This window comes from Anser anser (assembly GCF_964211835.1).
Source record: "Anser anser genome assembly, chromosome: 2".
Taxonomy (NCBI): Eukaryota; Metazoa; Chordata; class Aves; order Anseriformes; family Anatidae; genus Anser; species Anser anser.
Genome location: NC_139721.1, coordinates 32,707,044 through 32,730,347, shown reverse-complemented (window position 1 = coordinate 32,730,347; position 23,304 = coordinate 32,707,044). Strand labels below are relative to the sequence as shown.

The 23,304-nt window shown below is 36.4% G+C and overlaps 1 protein-coding gene across 2 annotated transcripts in view; it reads left to right on the top strand.

Annotated features, from left to right (window-relative positions):
- HNF4G (hepatocyte nuclear factor 4 gamma) overlaps positions 1-23,304 on the top strand; it is a 68,553-nt gene that overhangs the window by 21,815 nt on the left and 23,434 nt on the right. Inside the window, exon 2 of one of the 2 annotated variants that reach the window (XM_083821815.1) lies at positions 4,725-4,829. Coding sequence is in view for 1 of the 2 variants with exons in the window: in XM_083821814.1 (XP_083677940.1) it covers positions 21,387-21,504 (118 nt within the window). In the remaining variant the exon portion in view is untranslated. Of the gene's footprint in view, positions 1-4,724; positions 4,830-21,320; positions 21,505-23,304 lie in introns of those variants that run through there. The other variant, XM_083821814.1, reaches the window with a different exon arrangement.

The following is a 23,304-nucleotide window of genomic DNA, read 5'->3' as shown; positions in this document are numbered from 1 at the left end:
GCTTGAGTGACTTGTAAGGTAAGACATGATAAATTTCATCCAGAGGTTGTAAAAAAAGCTGGTTGATCATTATGCTCTTCTCTGGTTACAAGTTCCCCAGGAGGAAAAACATATCTTATTGACTAGCTGGGTATCTGGGCTATACTGTACTGTAACCTACTGTACTGTAGGGCACCTTCTGTCTTGGGACATTCTGTAGGTCAGAAAAATTGTGTAAATTCATAGAAGAGATGAAGAATTGGCAGAAATGGGTATAAATCTCAGCCTGGGTTCAGTGTTGCATTTCATTAGAGCTAGTTAGAAACACAATTTTATTTGCTAAAGTTCTAAAGGATTTTTTTTAAAAAAACTTTGATTAGTATTTTTTCATAGTTGGATTAACATCTTATTAATTTTGATAATCAACTTGCTCCTTTTTTCTTTCTTTCTTTTTTTTTTTCTTTTCATTTTTCACTGTCATTATTTTATAGATGCTTTTTCAGGAAAATTGTTGGATATATCAATGAAACTGATACTAGTTGCCTAGTAAATATCATTCTTGTCAGATACCTCTGATGTTAATCTAGTAGTTGAAGAATTAGTATCATGAATGCTTACAGTGTCCTGGAAAAGTGTCTGTTAGAAAATCCAGGAATAAATCTGTTATATTTTTATAAATGCATATTTTTCAACTTCATAACTTATCAGCACATTTCATTAAATATAATTATATTGTGTTTAAACATGGCTATTCCATAAAATTGTCGCTAACTCAACCTTCATAGCCTTCTCTATCTCTGTATATATATACGCAAAAACACACTATACCTGTGATGAAAACCAAATTGTAATATAAATCTATAGACATTAATTTTACTGTATATTCTGTTAATTTATTTACAGTATCCAGGTAAATTGGCACTGGTTTTCATTCTGGAAATGAAAATTGTAACTATTAGTGTGAATATATTTGCTTATCCAACTTCAGTGCCAGCTTTTGCTATTAAGATTAGTTAAAGTACACGTTGGCCACATTTTAACTGTGAGTACTTAGAATAGTTTAAACGTGTAAGTAAACAAGGCACAGTGTATATAAGCAGTGTCATTTAAAAGAAAAAAAGAAAACAAAAGGTCATCTGTAGAAGTCAGCTACAAATTACTTTTTTTTCCCCTTGTTTCCAGTCTGGTTTCATTGTCACTATTTAAGTTATGAAAGTTCTTTTTTAAATATACTAAAAATGCTTTTATTATTATTATTATTTTTATACTGCTGGATAATTCAGTCTTCATTATTGACATTCTTCCCTGATTTATTTTTAGTTTGTTTATTCAGAAAAGTCTTCAAATTTAGGGAGGCATAATGTTGACAAAAAGCTGCATATGTTTTCCTAGCCTTTTCCCAATTGCCTGAGACTTTGTCAAGAATATAAAATTATGGAGGGAGAATAAAATATGGATTAAACAAAATTCGATCATCGTGAAAGGGGTATTTTTTTTTGTTTTATTTTTCTGCCATTATTTTCTTCTTTTCTTTTTTTTTTTTTCCTTGTATCTGTCCATGTTTTGTTCTCCTCTGCTTTTAAGCAAAATTAGGTGATTTATACACAGTGCTTTACTTTGGTCCTGGCTCAATAAAATAATTCAACGCATAGCTCTTTTTTATTGTATTTTTATTTCAGCAAGCTTTTTTTTTTGCCTTTTTTTTTTTTCACTGGAAAATACTTTTCGGACACTTAAAAATTCAAATGTAAAAGGACTTTTTTTTTTTTTTCTTCAGAGTAGTTGTTGACCAACTTTAGAATAAGTTTTTTGAAGAATGTTGCCAAGCTTTTTCTGTACATCATGTGCACTTGCTTGTGCAAACACAACCTGTTTTATCTTTTTGCTTACAATATTAATGCACCGTATCACATATTGTCCTGGTCAGTAATTTATTTGTTCTGAGCAGTTGCTAGTGTATGGCTGGGCCTCCACATTTGTGTAGCTCATCCTAGTTTGAAGGAAGACAGGTTCCCCGAGCTCATTGGAGACGGACAAAACACTGCTGAAATCTACAGTAAAACAATTTCTGATAAAATATCTCTGGAAAAGTCTAGAGCAGATGGGAAGAGCAGGAGTATTGAAGCAGATGTGTATTACAGCAGGTGAAATGCAGTTTAAAACCCCAGAATTTGCTGAAAAGAGAATTCCAGATCTAAAAAGTGATTCAAAGACCAGTCCTGTCCAAATTGCCACAGAAAATGTATAATTGCACTCGCAGGCATTTGTTATGAAGGTTTTAAAGAAGAAAGTGAAATCTGCTCACATTTCAGTATGATGTAGTAATCCAACAGAGGTCTCTTCCAGGTTCAGGAATATTATGACTTTTTGATCCTGAAAAATGGTTCCATGAAAGAATTTCTCTAATTTCAATACCAGTCTAAAGACATTTTAGCTTCATGAAATATAATGTTTTTAATTTATTTTGAAGTGTTTTTTTTCTGTAGGGAATGAATTAAACAAAATTAAAGAGGGAAGAGATTGACTGAAATTGAGAAAGTAGGACAGGGAAAGAAGAAAGAGAAATGTTGGGCAGGAAATACTGGAATATACACAGCACATGAGAGAGGTGAAACTAAAATGATTTTGCAGACATTTTATATGACAAATTGGCAACCCTAAAAAGATAAAATAGATTAATTTTCAGAAAGAAAGAAAGAAAGAAAAAGAAAAGAAAGAAAGAAAGACGAATGGTTGAAGGGTGAAACTAGAAATATCCAAGCTGGAAATAAGTCACTGTTTTTTGACTGTGACTGTATTTGTGACTGTTACTAATCACTGCGATTGGTCCCTAGTTTTTTTGGTAGGCTGTTGATCATTTTAAAATCAAAATGGATTCTCAAAGGAGAAGAACATGCTCTGACTCCTGGTTATGAATAACTGGGTCAAACTGCACTTTTCTGTGTTAATCAGAAGTCAGGGTAGATTAGTGGTATTTTATTAAGAATGGATTTTAGTTTGACATAGTAGTGACTGTAAAAGTAATCACAACCTGCTGTAGTTAGTACATCTTCAATTTGACTGCTTGTCAAGTATTCTGAGAAGAGGAAAGCCCGAATAACCATCAGATTCACAAATACATAGGTTTTGTAAAAACCTTTCTTACCAGTAAGGATGTCTGTACAGTCTAATAACAATACCCACCAAACTCTATATTTCAGCCATTTTTTGTACCTAATTTGGGTAATACTATTAAAGGCTGAGGCCAACATTTACACATTTTATTACAATCTCAGTGCAGATGAACACATTTTTCATTGCATCCAGCCTGTTCAAAGTGTGGACAGTAGAAATGTGGCCTGAGCACACCTGGTGAGGCAGACCTGATGTCTACTCATGACCATTCTGCCTCACCTAACTACTCTACAGGCAGTTCTTTAAAAGAAAATGAGTTTGGGCTGAATTTGCAAAAAAAAATAAACCATACAACTAACCATTTTTTCTGCGAGCTTTTTGTTTATTTGTTTGTTTGTTTGTTTGTTTTGCATGGGTTTTGTGATGCAGGCTGTAAAGTATTGGGCATGTCTGAGAATAAGGCTAACCAGGGATTTGAGACAGAGGAGAATTAGTAGCAGCTCCAGGTATCACCGGGTACGAAGGTCTCTGTCATTAAGGACCATGACTAAATAAACAAGCTGGGATATGATTGCTTTATTGCTCTTTGCTCATTTTATGTCATTTTATTGCTTTAGTAATGGCTATAGGATTAGGTGTGTAAGGGAGTTCTGAAAATGTAGCACTGAAAGAAGTATATTAAGAAGTGTGTGCTTCCTATAGAGATTCTAAATTTTCCTAATCATGGATGATGGAGAGACTGATTTAATTTGCATAGATAATTGAGGGTAGGGAGAGAGGTGCAGAAGGGCTTAAAGAACAGATCCATTTCTAGGTTTTATCCTTACTTTAGTATAGCTGATAATATTATGCGCCTTTATAGTGGCCCCAGTGGGAGAGGAAATGTCATGACATGTACTGTGCTTTTCCTGCACAGTTAGCCAAATGGTATATTTCAATTCCATGGTCGAAGTGTGAAAATATGCAGATGAGAAGTAGTTTTATGTATACATAACTACTAAATAATTCCTGATATTGCCAACTACTAAATAAAACACTCTAATTTCTAATATCGCCAAAACTAATCTCATAGACTGATGCAGCAGTATCACTTCTGAGGACAAAAAGTACTTATAGGCTAATAATTTTACTGTTTTTTATTTTGCATGAACTGCAGTTTATATGATCAATAAGGAATATAGTGCCTCAGCAGACTTAGAATCTAGACTGTAAGAATATCTGTTCTTGACTAAAGTCCTGTTACATCGTAATAAGGGAAGCTATTTTCATCCCTGGTGTCTAGAAGGGATTTTTCTACGTTGTCAGTTTATTCCAAGGGAAAGAAAATACACAATCCATAACATTTCTAGTAAAATAAAAAGCAAAGCAAAGAACACTTTCTTAGGTAAAGCTATCTATCTATTTATTTATTTATTTATATTTTTTAATAGGAGAAGTTGAAAATGACATGTTCTTACTTGGAATTTAGTAGCAAAGAGTTAGATTTGAGAAGCAGAAAAAAAGTGTACCATTGTACCTTGAATGAAAGCACTGTATTCTCTGCCTTTATAATCAAAATACATATGTTTTAGAAGCATGGTTGGTTTATGTTACAGGTAGCTTAGCATTTATTTTACTCTTGTTTACTGCAGGTGTTACCTACAATTGAGGATGGAAACACAACCCAGGAAATTAGCCTTTCCTCATCTGCATATGGAGAACTGAAGGTTCTGTACTCTGTTGTTTTGTGCTTGAATGTAAGTAAAGTTTTGCTGCATGCTTCAATAACCTTCTTGCCTGCTAGAGATTATATAGTTAGCTGTCCTGTTTTGACATGCCACTCTCTCAGAAAATAGTGACTATTTGAAGACACAGCTGTCTAAATGATCATGTGCTCCTGAAAGCCACATAAACATCTATGAAATTGAAGAAATTGGTGGTAGGTTGGTGGAAGGTTATGCCTAACACAAAAAATTTTACCAATATGTTGTATTGCATATATTGTATGTCTATGCATCAATTATACATAATTGATATGTTGTTCAACCAAGGCTGTTGTGTGTTCCATTTGAGACAACTGCTCCTTCATCAGGTATTACTATTCCACCTGTCCAGATTCTTCAATATCCTTCTGGGAAAGGTGACCAGAAGACCTATGAATCACTAGTTTCTTCTTCTTTTTAGTTGTCTTGCTTTAATCGGCTAATTAAATACTTTGCAAATCCAACAAATATTGCCCTTGAAGACCCAGCACTGAAAGGCAAATTTTTTATTTTTATTTTTTATACTGTTTTCATTAGACTTTGAACGATCAGATATTCTCCAGTTTGGGGCCTTAGATATATAACATTTCAAAAAATATTTTTCCTGTTTCCACTTTCTTAAGTGAATTCTACCATGATCTTCTGTCCCCAGTGAACTCCATAGTTCCCATTTGTTCCTACCCAGCAGAAACTCATATGTTTTAATTCAATCACAGTTGGTTCATCAGGATGATTTTTTGCACATTTTTCCTGTTTAATTATATAATGTTTCTTTTGCTCAGTTTGTGTAAACATCCTTTGGACATGTTACAATTTGATTTTCTGTCAAGGATAGTTATGAAAAAGAGAAAATGATGGGCAGAGAAAATAATGCTGGGGTATATCTTATTTGCAATTCTAATAACAGCTTTGTGAATTTGAACATGTTAGTAAAGAGCACTTCACTCAAGTGCACATTACCACAGATCTTGCTAAGCATGCCTAAGAATAATGCTACTCCAATCTGGGCAAATTAGATGGATAATATCACTTACAGCACTTGTTAATTATGTATCAGCTGCAGTCACAGCATAATTCTGTTAATTGCTTATCACACTAAGGTTAACTTTCTGTCATTTGTATTTATTTAACTCATAATTGGAATACCACACTTGATATTGTTCAGTGACCGCTTTTTTAAAAAAGTCATGATACCAATGTTGCACACCATAAGACAAAAAGATATTTCCTAAATCATCAGTTTGGCTGAAGTCATCAACCCAAATAATACCTTTCATAAATCTATCTCTGTCTCCTAAAACTAGTTAGGTTCCTTGCCTCTGCCACTGAAGTGGAAGTTTGTTTCAGTGCTCTAATCCTTCCACATTTAGAGACTTTCCACTTGCCAGCCTAAAAATTCTTCCTTTGTTCTTTTGATGGCACTATTTTATTATCTAAATATTTTTTCCCCCTACAGCATTCACCATGCATGATTTATTTCTAGAAAACATTCCCTCTCACTTTTCACTTCCCTGAGATGGGCAAACCAACTCCTTTTAGTCTCTTTCTGTAATATGTACATTCTCATGCCCTGAACATGGCTGGCAAGCCATTAGTGCTCCTTAACTCCAGCTGTAATGGCAGCTTTTAAGCCCTCCCCACGTGTAGATGGAATCAGAAGTACTGTACACTCTCAGATGAGTGACAGCAGGAGGTGCAGATAAGTTCTGGCTCTATGAAATGTGTCCAGGAGTACAGGTAGAAGCAACTGTCTGATTTCTTATTATGGATAGATGAATGGATGCTACAGTATTTTAGTTAAAATTGAGACAGCTAAGTCAATCTTTTCAAACCAAATCCGTCATGGTAACTTAATGTATGTATATATCTTAAACATAAAGAATGCGGTAGCAATTTAGTGAGGGGAGGCTGGAAAGGTATTGTGGTCCTTAGAGAACTGGGAAATAATCTTATACTAGGGGGAGAATTAGGGGACTGGCTGGGGAGCAACTCTGCTGAAAAAAATCCAAGGGGTCTTGGCAGACAGGAAGCAGAGCATGTGCCAGTAGTGTGCACTGGGGCTGTATTAATAGGATCAAGGGAAGTGATTTTCCCCCTTCATTCAGCACTTATTAGATGGTATCTAAAACTGTGTATCTAGTTTGCTCTCTCTTCTTCCCCCATGCAAGAAAAAACATGGACAAGCTGGAGCAAGTTCAGTGGAGGGCCACCAGGATGGTCAGGGGCTAGAGCAGCTGCCCAGTGAGAAGAGCACCGGGTGAGGCACCAAGGTTGTCTCAGCCTGGACATGAGATGGCTTTAGTGGAGGGAGCTTTACAACAGCTCCCAGTACCTCAAAAAGGCAAAGAACTAAGTAAAAAAAGATGTAGCTAGGCTTTTCACTGTGGTGAAGGAGGGGGGACAACAGGCTATGGACATGAGTTGAAGCAGGAGAGTTTCAGTGTGTATGTGAGGAGAAAAAAATATCCCAGTGGAACCAGATCTGACAGAAGAACAGAGTGCCCAGAGAGTTTGGGCCATCTCCATCCTTCATAGTACTTTGAGATAGGACTGAATAAAGCTCTGAGCAACCTGGTTTGACCTTCATTGAGCAGGAAGTTGATGATCTCCTGGGGTCCTTGAAATTAATGATTAAGAATGTGTTCAGGATTCCTCCTATCTATAGTTTTATTTCATATAGTCCTGTGGATTACATGAAAGTTCATGAAAGTTTAGTCTTCACATGAGTCCTGTCGGACTTATAAAACTTAATTACTGTGTTCTATACAAATGCACAGCCTTTTAGTTCACTTCTATATCTTTTCTTTCTTGGCTGCATTTTATATTCTGATCCCCTTCAGGAAACAAGAAAAAGCCAGACATTTTACTTATTTTTAATTTATTTTTCCTTCTCTGTTTCATCACAGCAATCTGCTGCAATACTACTTTAGTCAGTTTAATTCTCTTCAAACTTGGGAGTTAGCAAAGTTTTAGGAAGAGATCACATTTCCTGTTAGACCAAGCTGGATATCCACTTCAAACAGCAAATATTAGTATCTTCTCTAGGGCAGAAATTGTTGCTGCTAAGTATAACGGTCAGTCTACTAAACAGTGCCTGCAACTCTAGACTTTACATCACCTGAAAAAGAATATCCCGTCACCCCTAATACTTCCATTCACCTGCAGATTCTGAACTTTTTTTTTAATAATTAATTTGTTTTATTTGTAATAAAACATTAACATAAATGGTTAGATACGCCCATTAATGACCGTTTTGTCACATGCCTAGTTTGTTATCTAAGTTTCCTTACATACCACCTCTTCTGACTCAGCCTTCCTGATTCCTAAGCAGATATATTTGTTCTGTGATTCTTTCTTATCAGGAGATACTCTTCTAGTGTGCTTTTACTTATTTTTGGATACTGAAAGACTACCTTTTCACAGGAAGTTACTCTTACCATGCTCCCAAATCAGTTAGGGATATTTAAATACAAATGTGTTTTAAGTGCTGATGTATTTATAAAACTTACTGATCAAGTGGAATGTTACCTTGAATATTTTCTCACACTTGTAATTAAAGCAATATTATTACCTGGATAATGAATCAGCTTTAGATAGAGAGGGTTGCCAAGGCATTTAATCAGTAAAGAATACAGTTTACAGCTGCTTTTTCCTCCTAAATCAGATGAAAAATTGTATGTCTTGACAGCATTATTTTGAAAAATAACTAAAACTTTGGGGTGCAACAATTTTTTGTGTGTCTCTCCTGAAATATATTTAATAAATCAGTTGTGATTTCTCCTTTTGCGTGTAGCTTTGATAAGGCAGCTTAACCTCTAATGGAGGTTCCTGTGTCTGTATTTGTACCTTGGGTTGAAAGCATAACAGTCCTTTCCTCAGGAATTGCACCTGAGCAGTGTACCAGCAGAGTGGGGAACTGACCTGTGTTTGCTTCATGCCTTGTATTTCAGGCATGCTTTGTCCCCAGACCCAAGAAGGTACTGGCTAGACTCTTATCCTGTCTGCATGCTTGGTGTTCCTTCCAAAGGAAACTATAGAAAATACGGTAACCATCCCTGAAGGTATTTATAGTGTTGCCACCCCTGGAAGTATTTAAGAGGATGCGGCAATTTATGTGGATGTGGCACTTACGGACATGGTTTAGTGGCAGACCTGGTAGTGTTAGGCTGATGGTTAGACTTGATGATCTTAACAGTCTTTTACAACCTAAATGATTTTATGATTCTATGGAGGCATATTATCCAGTTACAGGCATTTGGGGTAAGCTTCCATAACTGGGACTGCAGGCAAGACCATAAAGTACAGCTGTCCCATATTTAAGTATGGGGGGGACTCAAAATTTCTTTGCCACTTTCTGTTATGAGGAATGTTCTTCACCTAGATTATTTTTGGAACTTATTACGTGTCCCAATTATTATCAGAGATACCTGGATATCATGTTTATCATTTTATGATTGCACACATGGCCCTTCTTGTTAGGCTGGCTGACTGTCCTCCTAAAATTCAGGCATTCTGAAACATGTCATAAGCTGAAAACATCCATTATGTGAAGTAGGATCCTAACAATACTTTGAATTTGTTTTAAAATTTGATAAAGGATATATTTGTCCTGGCATTCATAACTTGTAGCAGGTCGGGCATATGATATAACTGAAGTTTTGAGAAAGTACTCAGGTAGATAGAGCAGGAAGTAGGTCTCCATCCAGGGCTTCCACCTTCTCTGACTTTAAGGAGAATGATATGCGTAGATTCACTCCAACTGACTGTTGTGTTTTTGCATATATGTGAGATCTTTGCTTAAAAAGCTAGTGGGAAGAAATGGGTGTTTTGAGGGATCACAGAATCACAGAATGGTTGAGGTTGGAAGGGACCTCCGGAGATCATCTGGTCCAATCCACCTGCCAAGCAAGGTCACGTAGTGCATGTTGCATCCAGGATCGCATCCAGGTGGGTTTTGAATATCTCCAAAGAAGGAGACTCTGCAACCTCTCTGGGCAACCTTTTCCAGTGCTCTGTCACTCTCACAGTAAGGAAACGTTTTGTCATATTCATCCGGAACTTCCTGTTTGTGCACATTGCCTCTTGTCTTGTCTCTGGGCACCACTGATAAGAATCAGGCCCCATCCTCTTGACACCCTTACTTCATATATTTGTATACGTTGATCAGATCCCCTCTCAGTCTTCTCTTCTTCAGGCTAAACAGGCCCAGCTCTCTCAGCCTCTCCTCATATGAGATGCTCCAGACCCCTAATCATCTTCGTAGCCCTCTGCTGGACTCGCTCCAGGAGCTCTGTGTCCCTCTTCACGGAAGCACAGAATCACTGAATCATCCAGGTTGGAAGAGACCTCCAAGATCATCTAGTCCAACCTCTGTCCTAACACTAACAAGTCCTCCACTAAACCATATCACTAAGGGCTACATCTAAACGTCTTTTAAAGACCTCCAGGGATGGTGGCTCAACCACTTCCAATGCCTTACAACCCTTTCGGTAAAGAAGTTCTTCCTAATATCCAACCTAAACCTCCCCTGGCGCAACTTTAGCCCATTCCCCCTCGTCCTGTCACCAGGCACGTGGGAGAATAGACCAACCCCCACCTCACTACAGCCTCCTTTAAGGTACCTGTAGAGTGCGATAAGGTCACCCCTGAGCTTCCTCTTCTCCAGGCTGAACAATCCCAGCTCTCTCAGCCGCTCCTTGTTCTCCAGACCCCTCACCTTGCCCTTCTCTGGACTCGCTTGAGCACTTGTATTGGGGAGCCCAGAACTGGACACGATACTCCATGTGAGGCTTCACCAGGGCGGAGTAGAGGGGCAGGATCACCTCCCTTGACCTGCTGGCAACACTTTTCTGAATGCACCCCAGGATACCATTCACCTTCTTGATCACAGGAGTACAATGCTGGCTCATGGTTAACCTGCTGTCCACCAAGACTACCAGGTCCTTCTCCTCAGGACTGTTTTCCAGGTCAGCTCCTAGCCTGTACTGGAGCATGTGTTTATTCCTCCCTAGGTGCAGGAGTCTGCATTTGCCCTTGTTGAACTTCACTGCTCCAGCCTGTCCAGGTCCCTCTGAATGTCAGCACAGCCCTCTGGGGTATCAGCCACTCCTCCCAGTTTCATGTCATCCACAAACTTGCTGAGGTTGCACTCTATTCCATCGTCCACGTCATTGACGAGTAGGTTGAACAGGACTGGACCCTGTATGGACCCCTGGGGTACACCGCCAGCTTCAGGCCTCCAACTAGACTCCATGCTACTAGTCACAGCCCTCTGAGCTCTGCCATCCAGTCAGTTCTTAATCCACCTCACTGTCCACTCATCCATCCCACACTTCCTGAGCTTGCCTCTGAGGATGTTATGGGAAACAGTGTCAAAAGCTTTACTGAAATCAAAGTAGACAACATCCACTGCTCTCCCCTCATCCACCCAGCTAGTCATTCCATCACAGAAGGTTATCAGGTTGGTCAAGTATGATTTCCCCTTGGTAAACCCATGCTGACTACTCCTGATCACTTTCTTCTCCATGTGCTTGGAGATGACTTCCAGTATGAGTGACTCCATCACCTTCCCAGGGATGGAGGTGAGGCTGACTGGCCTGTAGTTTCCTGGGTCCTCCTTCTTAGCCTTTTTGAAGATGGGGGTAACATGGGCTTTCTTCCAAACCTCAGGCACCTCTCCTGTTCTCCATGACCTTTCAAAGATGATGGATAGTGGGCTAGCAATAACATCTGCGAGCTCCCTCAGCACTCATGGATTCATCTCCTCTGGGCCCATGGATTTGTGGGTGTCAAATTTGCCTAAGAGATCTCTGACGTTTCAGTTCAACCCACAATCAAAGACAGGTTTGATGAATCTGTTTAGAAGTGCCTGTTTCTGTTCATTGTATCTAAAGGCAGTTAGACTTCTAGCTTGCGTACAGATTACTGTGTTGTAGGCACATGGACTCGTGGTAAACACTAGCTTTATTTGTCCTTTGTTTTGGTTCTCTGTAAAAAGAGGAATATAGTTTGACCCTCTCTCACAGATACAGAAATAATTTTACTGACTCATTTACTGATTCTCAGATATAATGATGAAGCCTACATGAATACATTAAGAACAAGGAATATGACCATATGAATATAGCTGATGTCTAAAAAACCACACAGACACAAGAGTTATCTATAAAATTTAACACAGAATTGATCACGTAACCTACATTATTGTAGTTACATATAGATTGATCTTGATGACTTGCATTGTGGTTTTGGTCATAACTGCACCTATGACTATTTCTTAGTTTCCTCTTACCTGGACATAAGGATAAGCTGAAGTGCTTTGCAGCACTGCTTCCCTACCAATACCAATGAATTTTTCCTGCTCATCTTGATCAGTGTTCTGGCTTGTTCATCAGACAGATAAATCCATTTTAGCTCTCGAATATTAATCATCAGCTCTCTAAAAGAGAATTTTGCTCATTTTGATCTTATTAAAATTGCTGTCAAAATTCTGTTGGGAATACTTTTATTTGTATCTCTTAGAAGTAATGAGAGTTAATGTTTTATTCCTACCTGGGAACACACTGAGAATGACTTAGAAATCAAGAGTTAAACATTGGCCAATTGCAGAGCTGATATCTCTATGTTTACAGCAAAGAATACACTTAATTTCCTTCCCCAGATAATTCTATTTTATGCACATTGGGATGTGAGTGTACTGAATGCACAATGCAGATGCTTCTGCCCTTAAATATATTGTGTCCAGGGCCTTCCCAACTCTTAGGAAAGCCAGGTTTGTATTTTCAAGGAGACACTGTTGTCATTATGTATGTGCTGAAACCAAGAGTGGCTTTGTTCTCTTAAGGAAAATAATGTAACCATTTCATTGTGAAATTTCTTGGTTTATAAGCCAGCATAATGGTTTTATGGGCCCAGTTTAGGATTTTTAGAAGCTTTGGATTGTTGGTTTTGACACATTTTGCAAGCTAGATTTTCACCAGTATTCAATACTATCATATATTATTGTTCTCACAAGGAGAAGTATCCTTTTGAAAGTCAGGGTATTTACATGCAGGCCTCCACAGGAGATTAGTTGTTTTAAAAATCTTAATATTTATTTGGTGCATAAAACTGAGTTATTTTGATACTTTAAAAAGCTGATCCAAAATATCATTGAAACAAAACATATGCCTTTCTTCTTTCCTGTTGTACCTTCATGTAGTATTTTGAATTTTCTGTCCCTTTGCAGTACTTTCAGTTTAACCTCGTAGTCTTTAACACACTCTGAACTTTTCATTAACTGATTTTTGTAACAATAAAAATGAGAGAAGTTGTCAAGCTAAGCATAACTATGCCAGTGGCTTGGAAGAGTTAGGCCAAGTGTGTTGACATGAGGTTCTCTCTGCAGGAATGTGATGAGTCAGTTCAGACTCTAGTTAAAAATTTTAATTTTAGATAGAGTAACTGAAAATAATGGGACTTGTCTGACTATCCAGTTATTTAAGTAGTTTTTTTTATGTAGGACTGAGAGTTATATAGTCACTAACATGGGCAGAAGTTTACTGAGTTTGTCCTGAAACATTATGTAGAATATATTACCTATTCAGCAAGGGATAGAATATAGAAGACTTGCTGTAATTAATTTGTCAGAAAAGAAAGATTCTAGGCAAGCTTAAAAGCAAAACAAAACAAACCTTGCCTGGATATTGGTTAACCTTTTTTTTTTTTTTTTTGAACTCGTATTGTATATTACAAAGACAAGGGTGTTTATGGAGAAAAAAATAAAAATATGTATCATTATATGGTATTTATCAAGGTAAACATGGATAAATTATAAGCTCTATAAATGGCTATGTAAAACATTTTTTTTTATGAGTAAGTTTGAATAAAAACCTGCCAAGGAGGCTCGTTAAGAAATTACTAATCACCTGAGGGTGACTGAACAAGAATGTTTAATCTTGCTTATCAATATCATGATGTTTTGCTTTTATCTTATGCCTGAATTCTTTCCTCTTTTCTTCTCAGTTCATTCTGCTCTTCAAGACAAGTCTCTGATTAATTTTCCTATGTGTATCAGAAAATAATAAGTTACCTGATCTAAGCAAATAATTAACAAGAGACTTCAGTCATTTAACAGTAACTCAGCAAATCTCACCACAAAAATGTATGCTACAAAAATTCTTTAAGCCCTCTAAACTGGCAAAACTTCATGGCTATTCTGAGTATTCAAGAATAAAATGAACTGAAGAATACTCAGTTAAAATAGAAATATTAAATACTAAAGTCTACCTAACAGTAATCCACATACCTAACAGTAAGCCTTATTTGTTGCTATGTAAAAAGGAAAAGTATCCTATTTTTTATCCTTCCTCCCCATGAAAAAGTACAATTATCTAATACTGCCTGCTAACACCAGATAGGGTTAGCAAATTTGCTGTTAATCTGGACACAAAGCAAACACAGGAATGGATTGAAGTGGCAAAATTCAGATTTACTACTACCTTATGAAGAAAATCTGCATGCAGACAATATAACATCAAGAATTACTAGGATCCAACATTTAGGTTAAAACTCTCAAATGAGACTTTCTAGGACAAAATAGAAAGCTTTCCCCTGCCAAATACATTTTTATAGCTATGCTCAATAATAATTCAGGAGCCAAATCCAACTGTTAGAAAAACACTGAAAATAAATTCATGTGTATGTATACATACACATATACATGTGTATATTACATAAACTGAGATTTTAAATCTGCATAACATTTGGAATCTACATGTGTCTCAAGGTCTACTGTGTCCAAATGTCTCCTGGAACTGCTAGATAAGGAAATGTAACTACTTTGTGTCCTCGGTCTTCACTTCCTAACCCCTAATCTCCTAACCTGGAACACTATGTCATGACTGTCATCAGGCTTCCACTTCACCATTAGCTGTCCCTCTAAATCTTCCCTTAGAAGGGTGCTTCTTCAAGAGGCACTATCAGGACCTCAGATTCTCCTTCACACAGACACACTGCTCTCCACCAGTGGTTGCACAGCAGCTAGCTGACATTTTGTGGTGGCTTATATTCAGTGGTCCGTATGTGACTTCTAGGCTATGAGATGACTTTTCCTGGGCAATTTTAGCTCTTCAACAGTGTTATTATTTGGTGGAAGGCCGTCCAAAACTATGCTAAAATGGAAGCCGAGTAATCTCAGAAGAAAGTTTGTAAGTTTTAGTTGCTGACATTCAATTATTTTAGGTTCAATCCAGCTCTTGTTGCTTGAAGAAATTCATTGCAACATGAGGATAATGAAGAAGTGAAATAATAATAGCAAAAATCCTCCTGAATCTGGTATTCGTTCAAGGGCTGGCAGGTGCAGCTGCAGGACCACCAGGCACAGGAACACCACTCTTCTTGCTAGATTGTTGACAAAAAATAGCAGAGCACATTGGGAAAACCCATAAGATATTATCTCAATAATTTTGGTCCGTGCAGAAAGCAGGTACTTCCAACATGAGAATCATCCTCAGAACATGCCTTTCTCTTAAAGAGAGCTACTAAGTGTTTCTGATCTGAAATGTTTTCTACTTTGAGAGATTCTATTCTAGACACTCCAGTATTCTGCAGACTGATGTATGTGAGCATGTGTATGTGATAAATAAAATCAGATAAACCAAATACTTTTGTTTACCTTGACCTTACACAGTGGGTATAATGTCTTCGCTTTGCATATGGCTGCATTATATTAGTGTTGCTATGCTAGTAGCATATCTCCTCAATGACAATGTGGAATATAAGAGGAATAGAATCCCTGAATGGTTTGGGTTGGAAGTGACCTTAAAGACCATCTAATTCCAACCTCCCTTCCATGGGCAGGGACACCTTCCACTAGACCAGGTTGCTCAAAGCCCCATCCAACTTGGCCTTGAACACTTCCAGGGATGGGAGAACCACAGCTTCTCTGGGCAACCTATTCCAGTGCCTCACCACCTTCGGAGTAAGGAATTTCTTCCTAACCTCTCATCTAAATCTCCCCTCTTTTAGTTTAAAGCCATTACTCCTTGTCCTATCACAACACTCCCTGACAAAGAGTCCCTCCCCAGATTTTCTGTAGACCCCCTATAGGTACTGAAAGATTGTTGTAAGGTCTCCCTAGAGCCTTCTCCTCTCCAGGCTGAACAACCCTAACTCTCTCAGCCTCCCTTCATAGGAGAGGTGCTCCAGCCCCTTGATCATCTCTGTGGCCCTCCGCTGGACTCATTCTAATACTTCCATGTCCTTCTTGTGCTGCAGGGCCCAGAATGAATAAATAATTTATCTTTTAGAATAAGCTGCAGAGGACGATATTTGGAATATGGTGAGAGGATCTGAAAGTGGACTATATCCTCACCTAGTGTAAATTATCTTCAAATGCTTCAGTACCAATTTATCAGGCTTAAAATATTTTACAGCTTTCATATTCCTTTGATATCCCCCCTTAAGTGCAGACAAGCCCCTAGTGGATGCAAGATTAAAATTGTAAATTGCACTTCATAGAATTTGGAATATTAAATCAGCAACTGACCTTAGAAACTCTGATGTAGACTAGTGACTGACATTCTCATAACTGTTTGGGCAATATTTCCAGCTTGCAAAACATACTAAATAGTGTGGGTCCATAGTATTTGACAAGTCAGAAGCCAGGCATATTCTTTATTTTCTCTGTGTATTCATATTCATGGCTGTTGAAGTAGGTGATTGTTGCATTAGATGGATACTTTATGAAGCTAAAAACATAAAGACAGTTCACACCTCACAGTAATTGTCTCTTTCCTGTTACTCCAGAATGAAAACAAACAAACAAAAAAAACACACAAACAAACAAAACAAAACCCCACAACCCTCATTGTAACTTATTAAAGAAGGCTGTGTATTTTAGCTGTATGATGGAGCTCAATGTAATGAATAACCAATTCAAGTGAAAAAAGAGGCAGATTCAGTACGTGTAAGTATCTCATTTTTATAGAATGCCTGGGCTGGTCTAAGTGTCTAAAAATGTGTGTAATAGAAACAGGCTTAGCCTAGATTTCCCAGAAAGATTTGTACTGATGGTTCACCTGGCATGATTTGTTGCAGCTAATCTTACTACCTTGCTTAATACGTGTGTCATGAAAACCTGCTATTCAGTTCTGGTTCTCATTTCACTTTTCCAGTATTTTATTTAGCAACTGTTCTTTCAGGACACAGTGAAAATGGAGATGCAAAATGAAAAAGACACAGAAGCCTCTAAGTGCTAGAAATTTACTTGGTAAAGCAGGTAGTTGATGCGGTGTTTCAGAAGTGCGATGGTGCCTTTGATCAGCTTACTGGAAGCAGTTGTGCTGTGCATTTACTCTCATGATTCACAAATTGTTCTGAAAATTCCATTAACCTTAACTATCTCTTTGAGATAACAATGTTGTTCTTTTTGTGGTTTGGAACTATGTTGTTGTTTATTTGGGGGGGGGGGGGGGTAAGACACCACTATGTTAGAGACTTGTACTGTTTTAGAACTGTAGAGGACTGTAGCCATGTTTCCATCATGATATTTAGGTTTTAAGCACAAGAGATAATTTATGTTCCAAGAAGTCCAAGAAACTGGGTAATAACACATTTAGATTTATCAGTCTTTTTTGGATGTGATTCACCTTTGACATTTTTGTTTTCATAAAATAAAAACATCATCTGTATCACACATAGTGATACTGCAGCATTACAGATATTTTCATATCAAACACTCTAATCATTTTATGTGTAATAGAATACAAGCAAACATTTCCCAGCCATTGCTCATGGATCATTTATGAAATACTTTGGGGTGGGTGGCGGCAGAGCTGATGCAGCCTCCTTGTGAAGATACCTGGTGTTGAGGGTGCGTTACAGGAGAGGGACACTCAGTCTCTGCTAGGATATGGAGGTATATGTTTATGAACCAAAGGTGAAATTCTCCGCTGGTGTGAGGAAATTTGTGATCAGCTTCCCGCATATCAAGCTTTTAGCAAATAAACTCTCTGACTTGGAGATCTTTGGCTAAGTTGACTGTTGCAAGGTGATATTATGGCATAAGTTCATACGATTTCATTAGGCTTTGTTACACAGGCTCCCTGCGTACCAGAAAATGGGAGAAAAGACATTTCAAAACGTGTTATTAACATACAGAATAAGCATGCCAACTTATTGACATAAGTAGGATGTCTACTAGAACTCACTGTACTTGCAAAACAAAGAGGTACTGTGAAGATGTGTTCCTTTTTCAGAACACATGGGAAATAGAAAAACATACATTTAAATAAAGACCTTATTATAGTCACCCACATTTCTTACTAAGCTAGAATAATAAAAGGATGTATTGCTACTTATAAAAAAAAATAATTCAATTATAATGACCTGAGATTTGTTTTTATTTTCATGAAGACTTTTATGGAAATAACCTTGATTTTATTAGCTTGTGTTCTATTTTATACCACAATCAGAAAGAATGATTACATTTAATATGGAGAGCTGAACAATTAACAGGGTTAATAGTCCTAAAGATAAGATAGGAATGCTTTCTGTATGTGACTGTGAGGTCAGATGTAAAGAAAAAAAAAACTAACAAAACCATACGAAGAAAATATTATGCAGCTTTCTACTTCTTTAGAATTACTGCAAAATTAATTTTGAAATATAATTTCTTACTCAAGTTTGCAGTATCACTTATCTGAAAGGACTGTTTTGCAGTCTATACAATTTTAAAATATCTGCTTATCTAAGGCTAATATTTCTTGGCTGTCAGCAGTAGATGACTTAGAATTTGAAAGAACATATACTACAAGCTGCAAGGTCACAAAGAGTTTGAAAAACAATGGAAGTGTCTAATATGAAAAGAATACTGCTGTATGTGGATTTGAATGCTAATGAACTTTATAAAGTCTGGACTGACAGGACCAAAAGCTGTTCATTGACTTCCCTCCTCAACTGCTCTAGTTCTGGGACAGCATTGTGATCTACTTAAGACAGAAAGAAAACGTTAATATTTTAGACTAGTCATTTAGTATACATTAATTGTTCATGATGCCAAAAATCCCCATGAATGCGGATTTTTTATGAATTTAAGATTTGACTGTAAGTAATTTCCTTAGCAAAACATGAAGTATAAAGAACATGAAAATGGTATAAAGAACAGCTTTCCTATCATGTACATTTTTCCATATCAAAAAAATCAGTTGAAATTAGTTTTTATATTACAGAAGCACTAAGGGTCAATTAATTCCCTCTCTTTAGTAGTCACTGAGGGGCCTGTTTTGGCAGCATTGAAGAAGTTCTATTAACAGTGGAGGGAATAGCAGGAATTGATCATGTCATTTGTGATATCTTCCATTTTACATTCATTTTCTTATTTTAAAGTTATTTGTATGCCAAACTGCTTTTGGATTTGGAGTTTTGAAATAAAACACAGCTCGTTTATGTTATATTAAGGTATATAAAATTGTATAAAAAGATATTTTATATAAAATGATATAAAAATATTTGTGTTTGAGCAACATACAGTCTTGGTATGAAAAAGCCAGAGATAATTAATTGAAAATTTTATCAAGGAATTAAGGAAAATCTAAGGAACAAAAGATAATTCTGGTTAACATGAAAAACTAGTATATTATTTTAGATAGCATATTTAATGCAATGAATCAGCCATATAACTAGTAAATAGTTTTGTAGCAAATAGTGCATTGCAACAAATTCTGCTATTGAAGAAACTTCAAGCTGAACCATTGGAGTGTAATAGGAGTCTATCTCATGATGAAACTACTGTGACTTCCTAAACAAATAAGGGAGTTCAATAAAAAAAATTGCTTTTCATCGATTCAAATTTGCAAAGATACTTAATATGCTTTAAAAATAGGGAAAAAATAGTAGTTAGAATCAAAGATAGTGAAACTGTACACTAGAAGTTCTGTGAAATGGCACTTTCTGAATAGAATTTCATGTTTGTAGACATGAAATTGTTTAACATAATGCTGAATATCTTATAGATTTGCCAACTATTATTTATTTTCTGCAGTGTATAGGAAGTACAGCAGTAGGTTGAAAAGGATAGCCCCCACGATCACCCTCCAAAATTTGCAGAGAATTTGTGCAATCAGGAACGTGATCACAAATGCTCTTCAATTTGGGGATGACTTTGGGATAGCCACTTCTTTAAGAATCTTGTTGTCATAATTATGCCAGTGGTGTCTGTTGGGATCCACTGGGTGTCCACAAGGAAACAGGACGATTTGTGCCTCATGTAATAATGAGGACTGGGAATTTAGAAGGATGAATTTTGAAACTCTTTTTTTTTTTTTAGGTTGTCTTCTGAGAATGTCCATTTTTCATTGATAGTTTGCCTGTTGTTGATTGCTGTCTTTTTTTTTTTGTTTTGTTTTTTGTCAAGGAATTATTTTATGATGCCATTTTGTAGCTACTTACAGTGCACAACAACTGCAGGCACTCTTTCCATTCAAATAAGCGCTTCAGTGCTGTATGTATAGTTATTTGCCCTTGTTAGTTAAGCAACCTGGAAGTTTTCCTATATACATAATCTTTAATGTAACTGTTCTGCAGTGTAAAGGGTAGTTCTCTGTATAGAATTACTTGGGAAGCAAAACATTTGACATTTTGCTATCCAGAATTTAATTAGTACCTAATTAGCAAGTGAAATTTAGCTTTCCAACAGATACTCAAGTAACTTTTTTTGGGGGGGGGGGGGGGGGGGGGGGAGGAAGGTTAACTGGATTTGTACATGCCATGTGCACCAGCTGATGAGCAGTGGACCTACCTAAAATCTCTGCCTTCTTTTTAGAGAAGGTGAATTATATTTTTTCTTATGTCTCTGAATGTTACTTGAAAACAACATGCTGTCATTATATCTTGAGATTGTGCAAGATCCACTGCTGCCATTACAACAACACAGGATGTTATGGAGGGAATCTCTAAGGTTTCCTTTCTTGCTGTAGCATTTGTGTTGCTTGAGGTCTTGGTTAAGTGTACCTACACAGCTGCTTGTTGTCACTGTTAATAATAAATAAATATTGTTGATATATAAAAAATAAATAACAAGTGTAGAAATAGGTATCTGTCTTTTAAATAATGATAAATATATGGGGCTTGAGGATAGTCCATAATCGTATCACACTTCTTTACTGTTGAGAAGAGAGAGAGCAAAATGGCATATAATCCTATGGTCTCTTTACACAGAGCAAGAGTAGTTTGTTTAGGACCTTTTACACTACAAATCAACAACAAAATGTGTAGAAGGTCATAGGAGATAGGAAGCTTCCTGGATGTACTTGGGTTCATGGAAGAACTGGAGTTAGTGCAACTCCTGATAAGGTTATTCCGTAAAGCATTCCAAGATTATCAGAAGGGTTGCACTGTATCATAAAAGAAAAAAAAATGCAGACAGAATATAGCATGCAGAAGCAGTTTTCCAGCTCCTCCCATTGCAGCACGCAAGAGACACGGTTATAGTTAACTTTGGATTATCAATCACTGTGAAACAGAATGGAAAGGTTGTACATTTGAGCAGCTTTTTCACTGTTTTTGCACTCAATGATGAGGCTCTCGGAACCAATATTAGACATGGAAATGGCAAACTACAGTGAAGTTTTAGATCCAACATATACTGCGCTGGAGTTCGAAACTATGCAGATTCTGTATAATGGCAATGGTGAGTTCTGTTCCATGATGCAAAATCAAGCCAGTTAGCAGAAAAAGTGAAGTTTAGTAATGTTATAGGGTGTTAGCTAAAAGTTTTAATAATGGAGCTTTTGGGAGTTGTTTTCAAACTACAGATCTGCTGTTTTACACTTCATCGCTAACTCTAAGTTAATAATGTTATAATTCTTTAACATTAAGGAAAATAAAAGGGAGGTTATATGTAATAAACTAACTGAACTGTACTGTCATCAGTCAGTTAATCAAAGGAAGAAAATGGTGTATTCAGCAGTTGTTTTATTTACTGTAGGACAAATGAATAACTAGTATTGACGATTTGGACATGAAAGTATATTTTGTATATAACATTCATAAGGACAGGACAAAATTATCCAGAGGCTTGTGAAAAACAAACAAACAAACAAACAAAAAAAAACACCCTACTACTTCCTGATGCCTAATTTCTAATTATTGGACTAATATTTTACTTATTTAAATGTTAATCTAGATATGTGTATATGCGAATGATAGTGATTATTTTAAATCATGTTGGCTTTCTAGAGGGTACAGTTTAGCTGAGAAAACCTATTGGCATTTGGCTAATGTAGCATTTTACTTCAGGTGGAATTTTTTAATGCAATATTTTTTTTAGAAATCGAACCAGTCAGTTATGCTTGAAATAGGAAGCACACCATTTAATTCTGCCATCTTTTAGCACTGACCAGAAAAATAGGAAATTTCAGACTATTAAAGTGAAGAAAAGTGTCAGGTGAATTAAACTAAACTAAACTAAAATGACTTTCCAAATCTTCTAATGTATTTCAAAATTTGTTTTAGCTGTATAATAAAGCATAATTCATAGATATAGTATATATATTATAGTGTATATAATATACATGAAATATAATATGTATTAAAAGGCAGAACAAATATTTAGTGATTTACAGGAAATATTCAGCACCTGCATTTCCTACATATATAAATTCCTGCCATAGAGAGCCCAAGTTAGTTTTTGTTGTTGAGCTTGAAGTTTTATTTGAATTTCTGGTATTACTTTACAGCCAGCTTAGTAAACAGAAAAGTAGATTTGGTTATTGATTTAGGAAGAAAAACAGAGCTTCACTGCCAAAATGATTTTGAAGCTATCAACAATGATTATGTAACTTTTAGATGATTTATCTGATTTTTCTTTCAATATGGGTGATTTCATTGGTCATTTGTGTTTTGCTGAATTGCACCCTTCAGATCTGTTAATGTTACATAGAATGGGAAAGCAGATTAGGGAGATTAGGGTTATGCTGTATTGCATTATGTGTTGGTGATACAGTTAGTTAAATTATTCACTGTAAATGATTAGTTTGACAGTTATTAGTTATTAAATGTAGTCCTTTTCTGTTTAGCATTTGCTTTGAACTTAGCTTATGTGCTTTATGATAGAATTTATCAAAAAGATTGACTTCAAGCTACTGTGCTAGTCTGGAACAGAATGTCTCTTCTGAACTTTCATATGTGTATTTTTGAAATTTAATTAATTAGAACTGTTCAGAGAAAGTTAACTGTCCACATTCAGATAGATTATGCAGTTCTATTGAAATCAGAGAACTTTACAAAATCAGGTCAATTTCACAGATATTTTGTTTCAGAATAATAACAAGGAAAACAAGTATCTACATATCTCTCTTTATATATATGTGTATTTGTCTATATGTGTATATATATGCACATATACATGCACACACAAAGAGATACAACTTATATTGCTTTGAAATATTTAAAGTTAAATATTGTATTTTTATTCTGTATAAACATATAC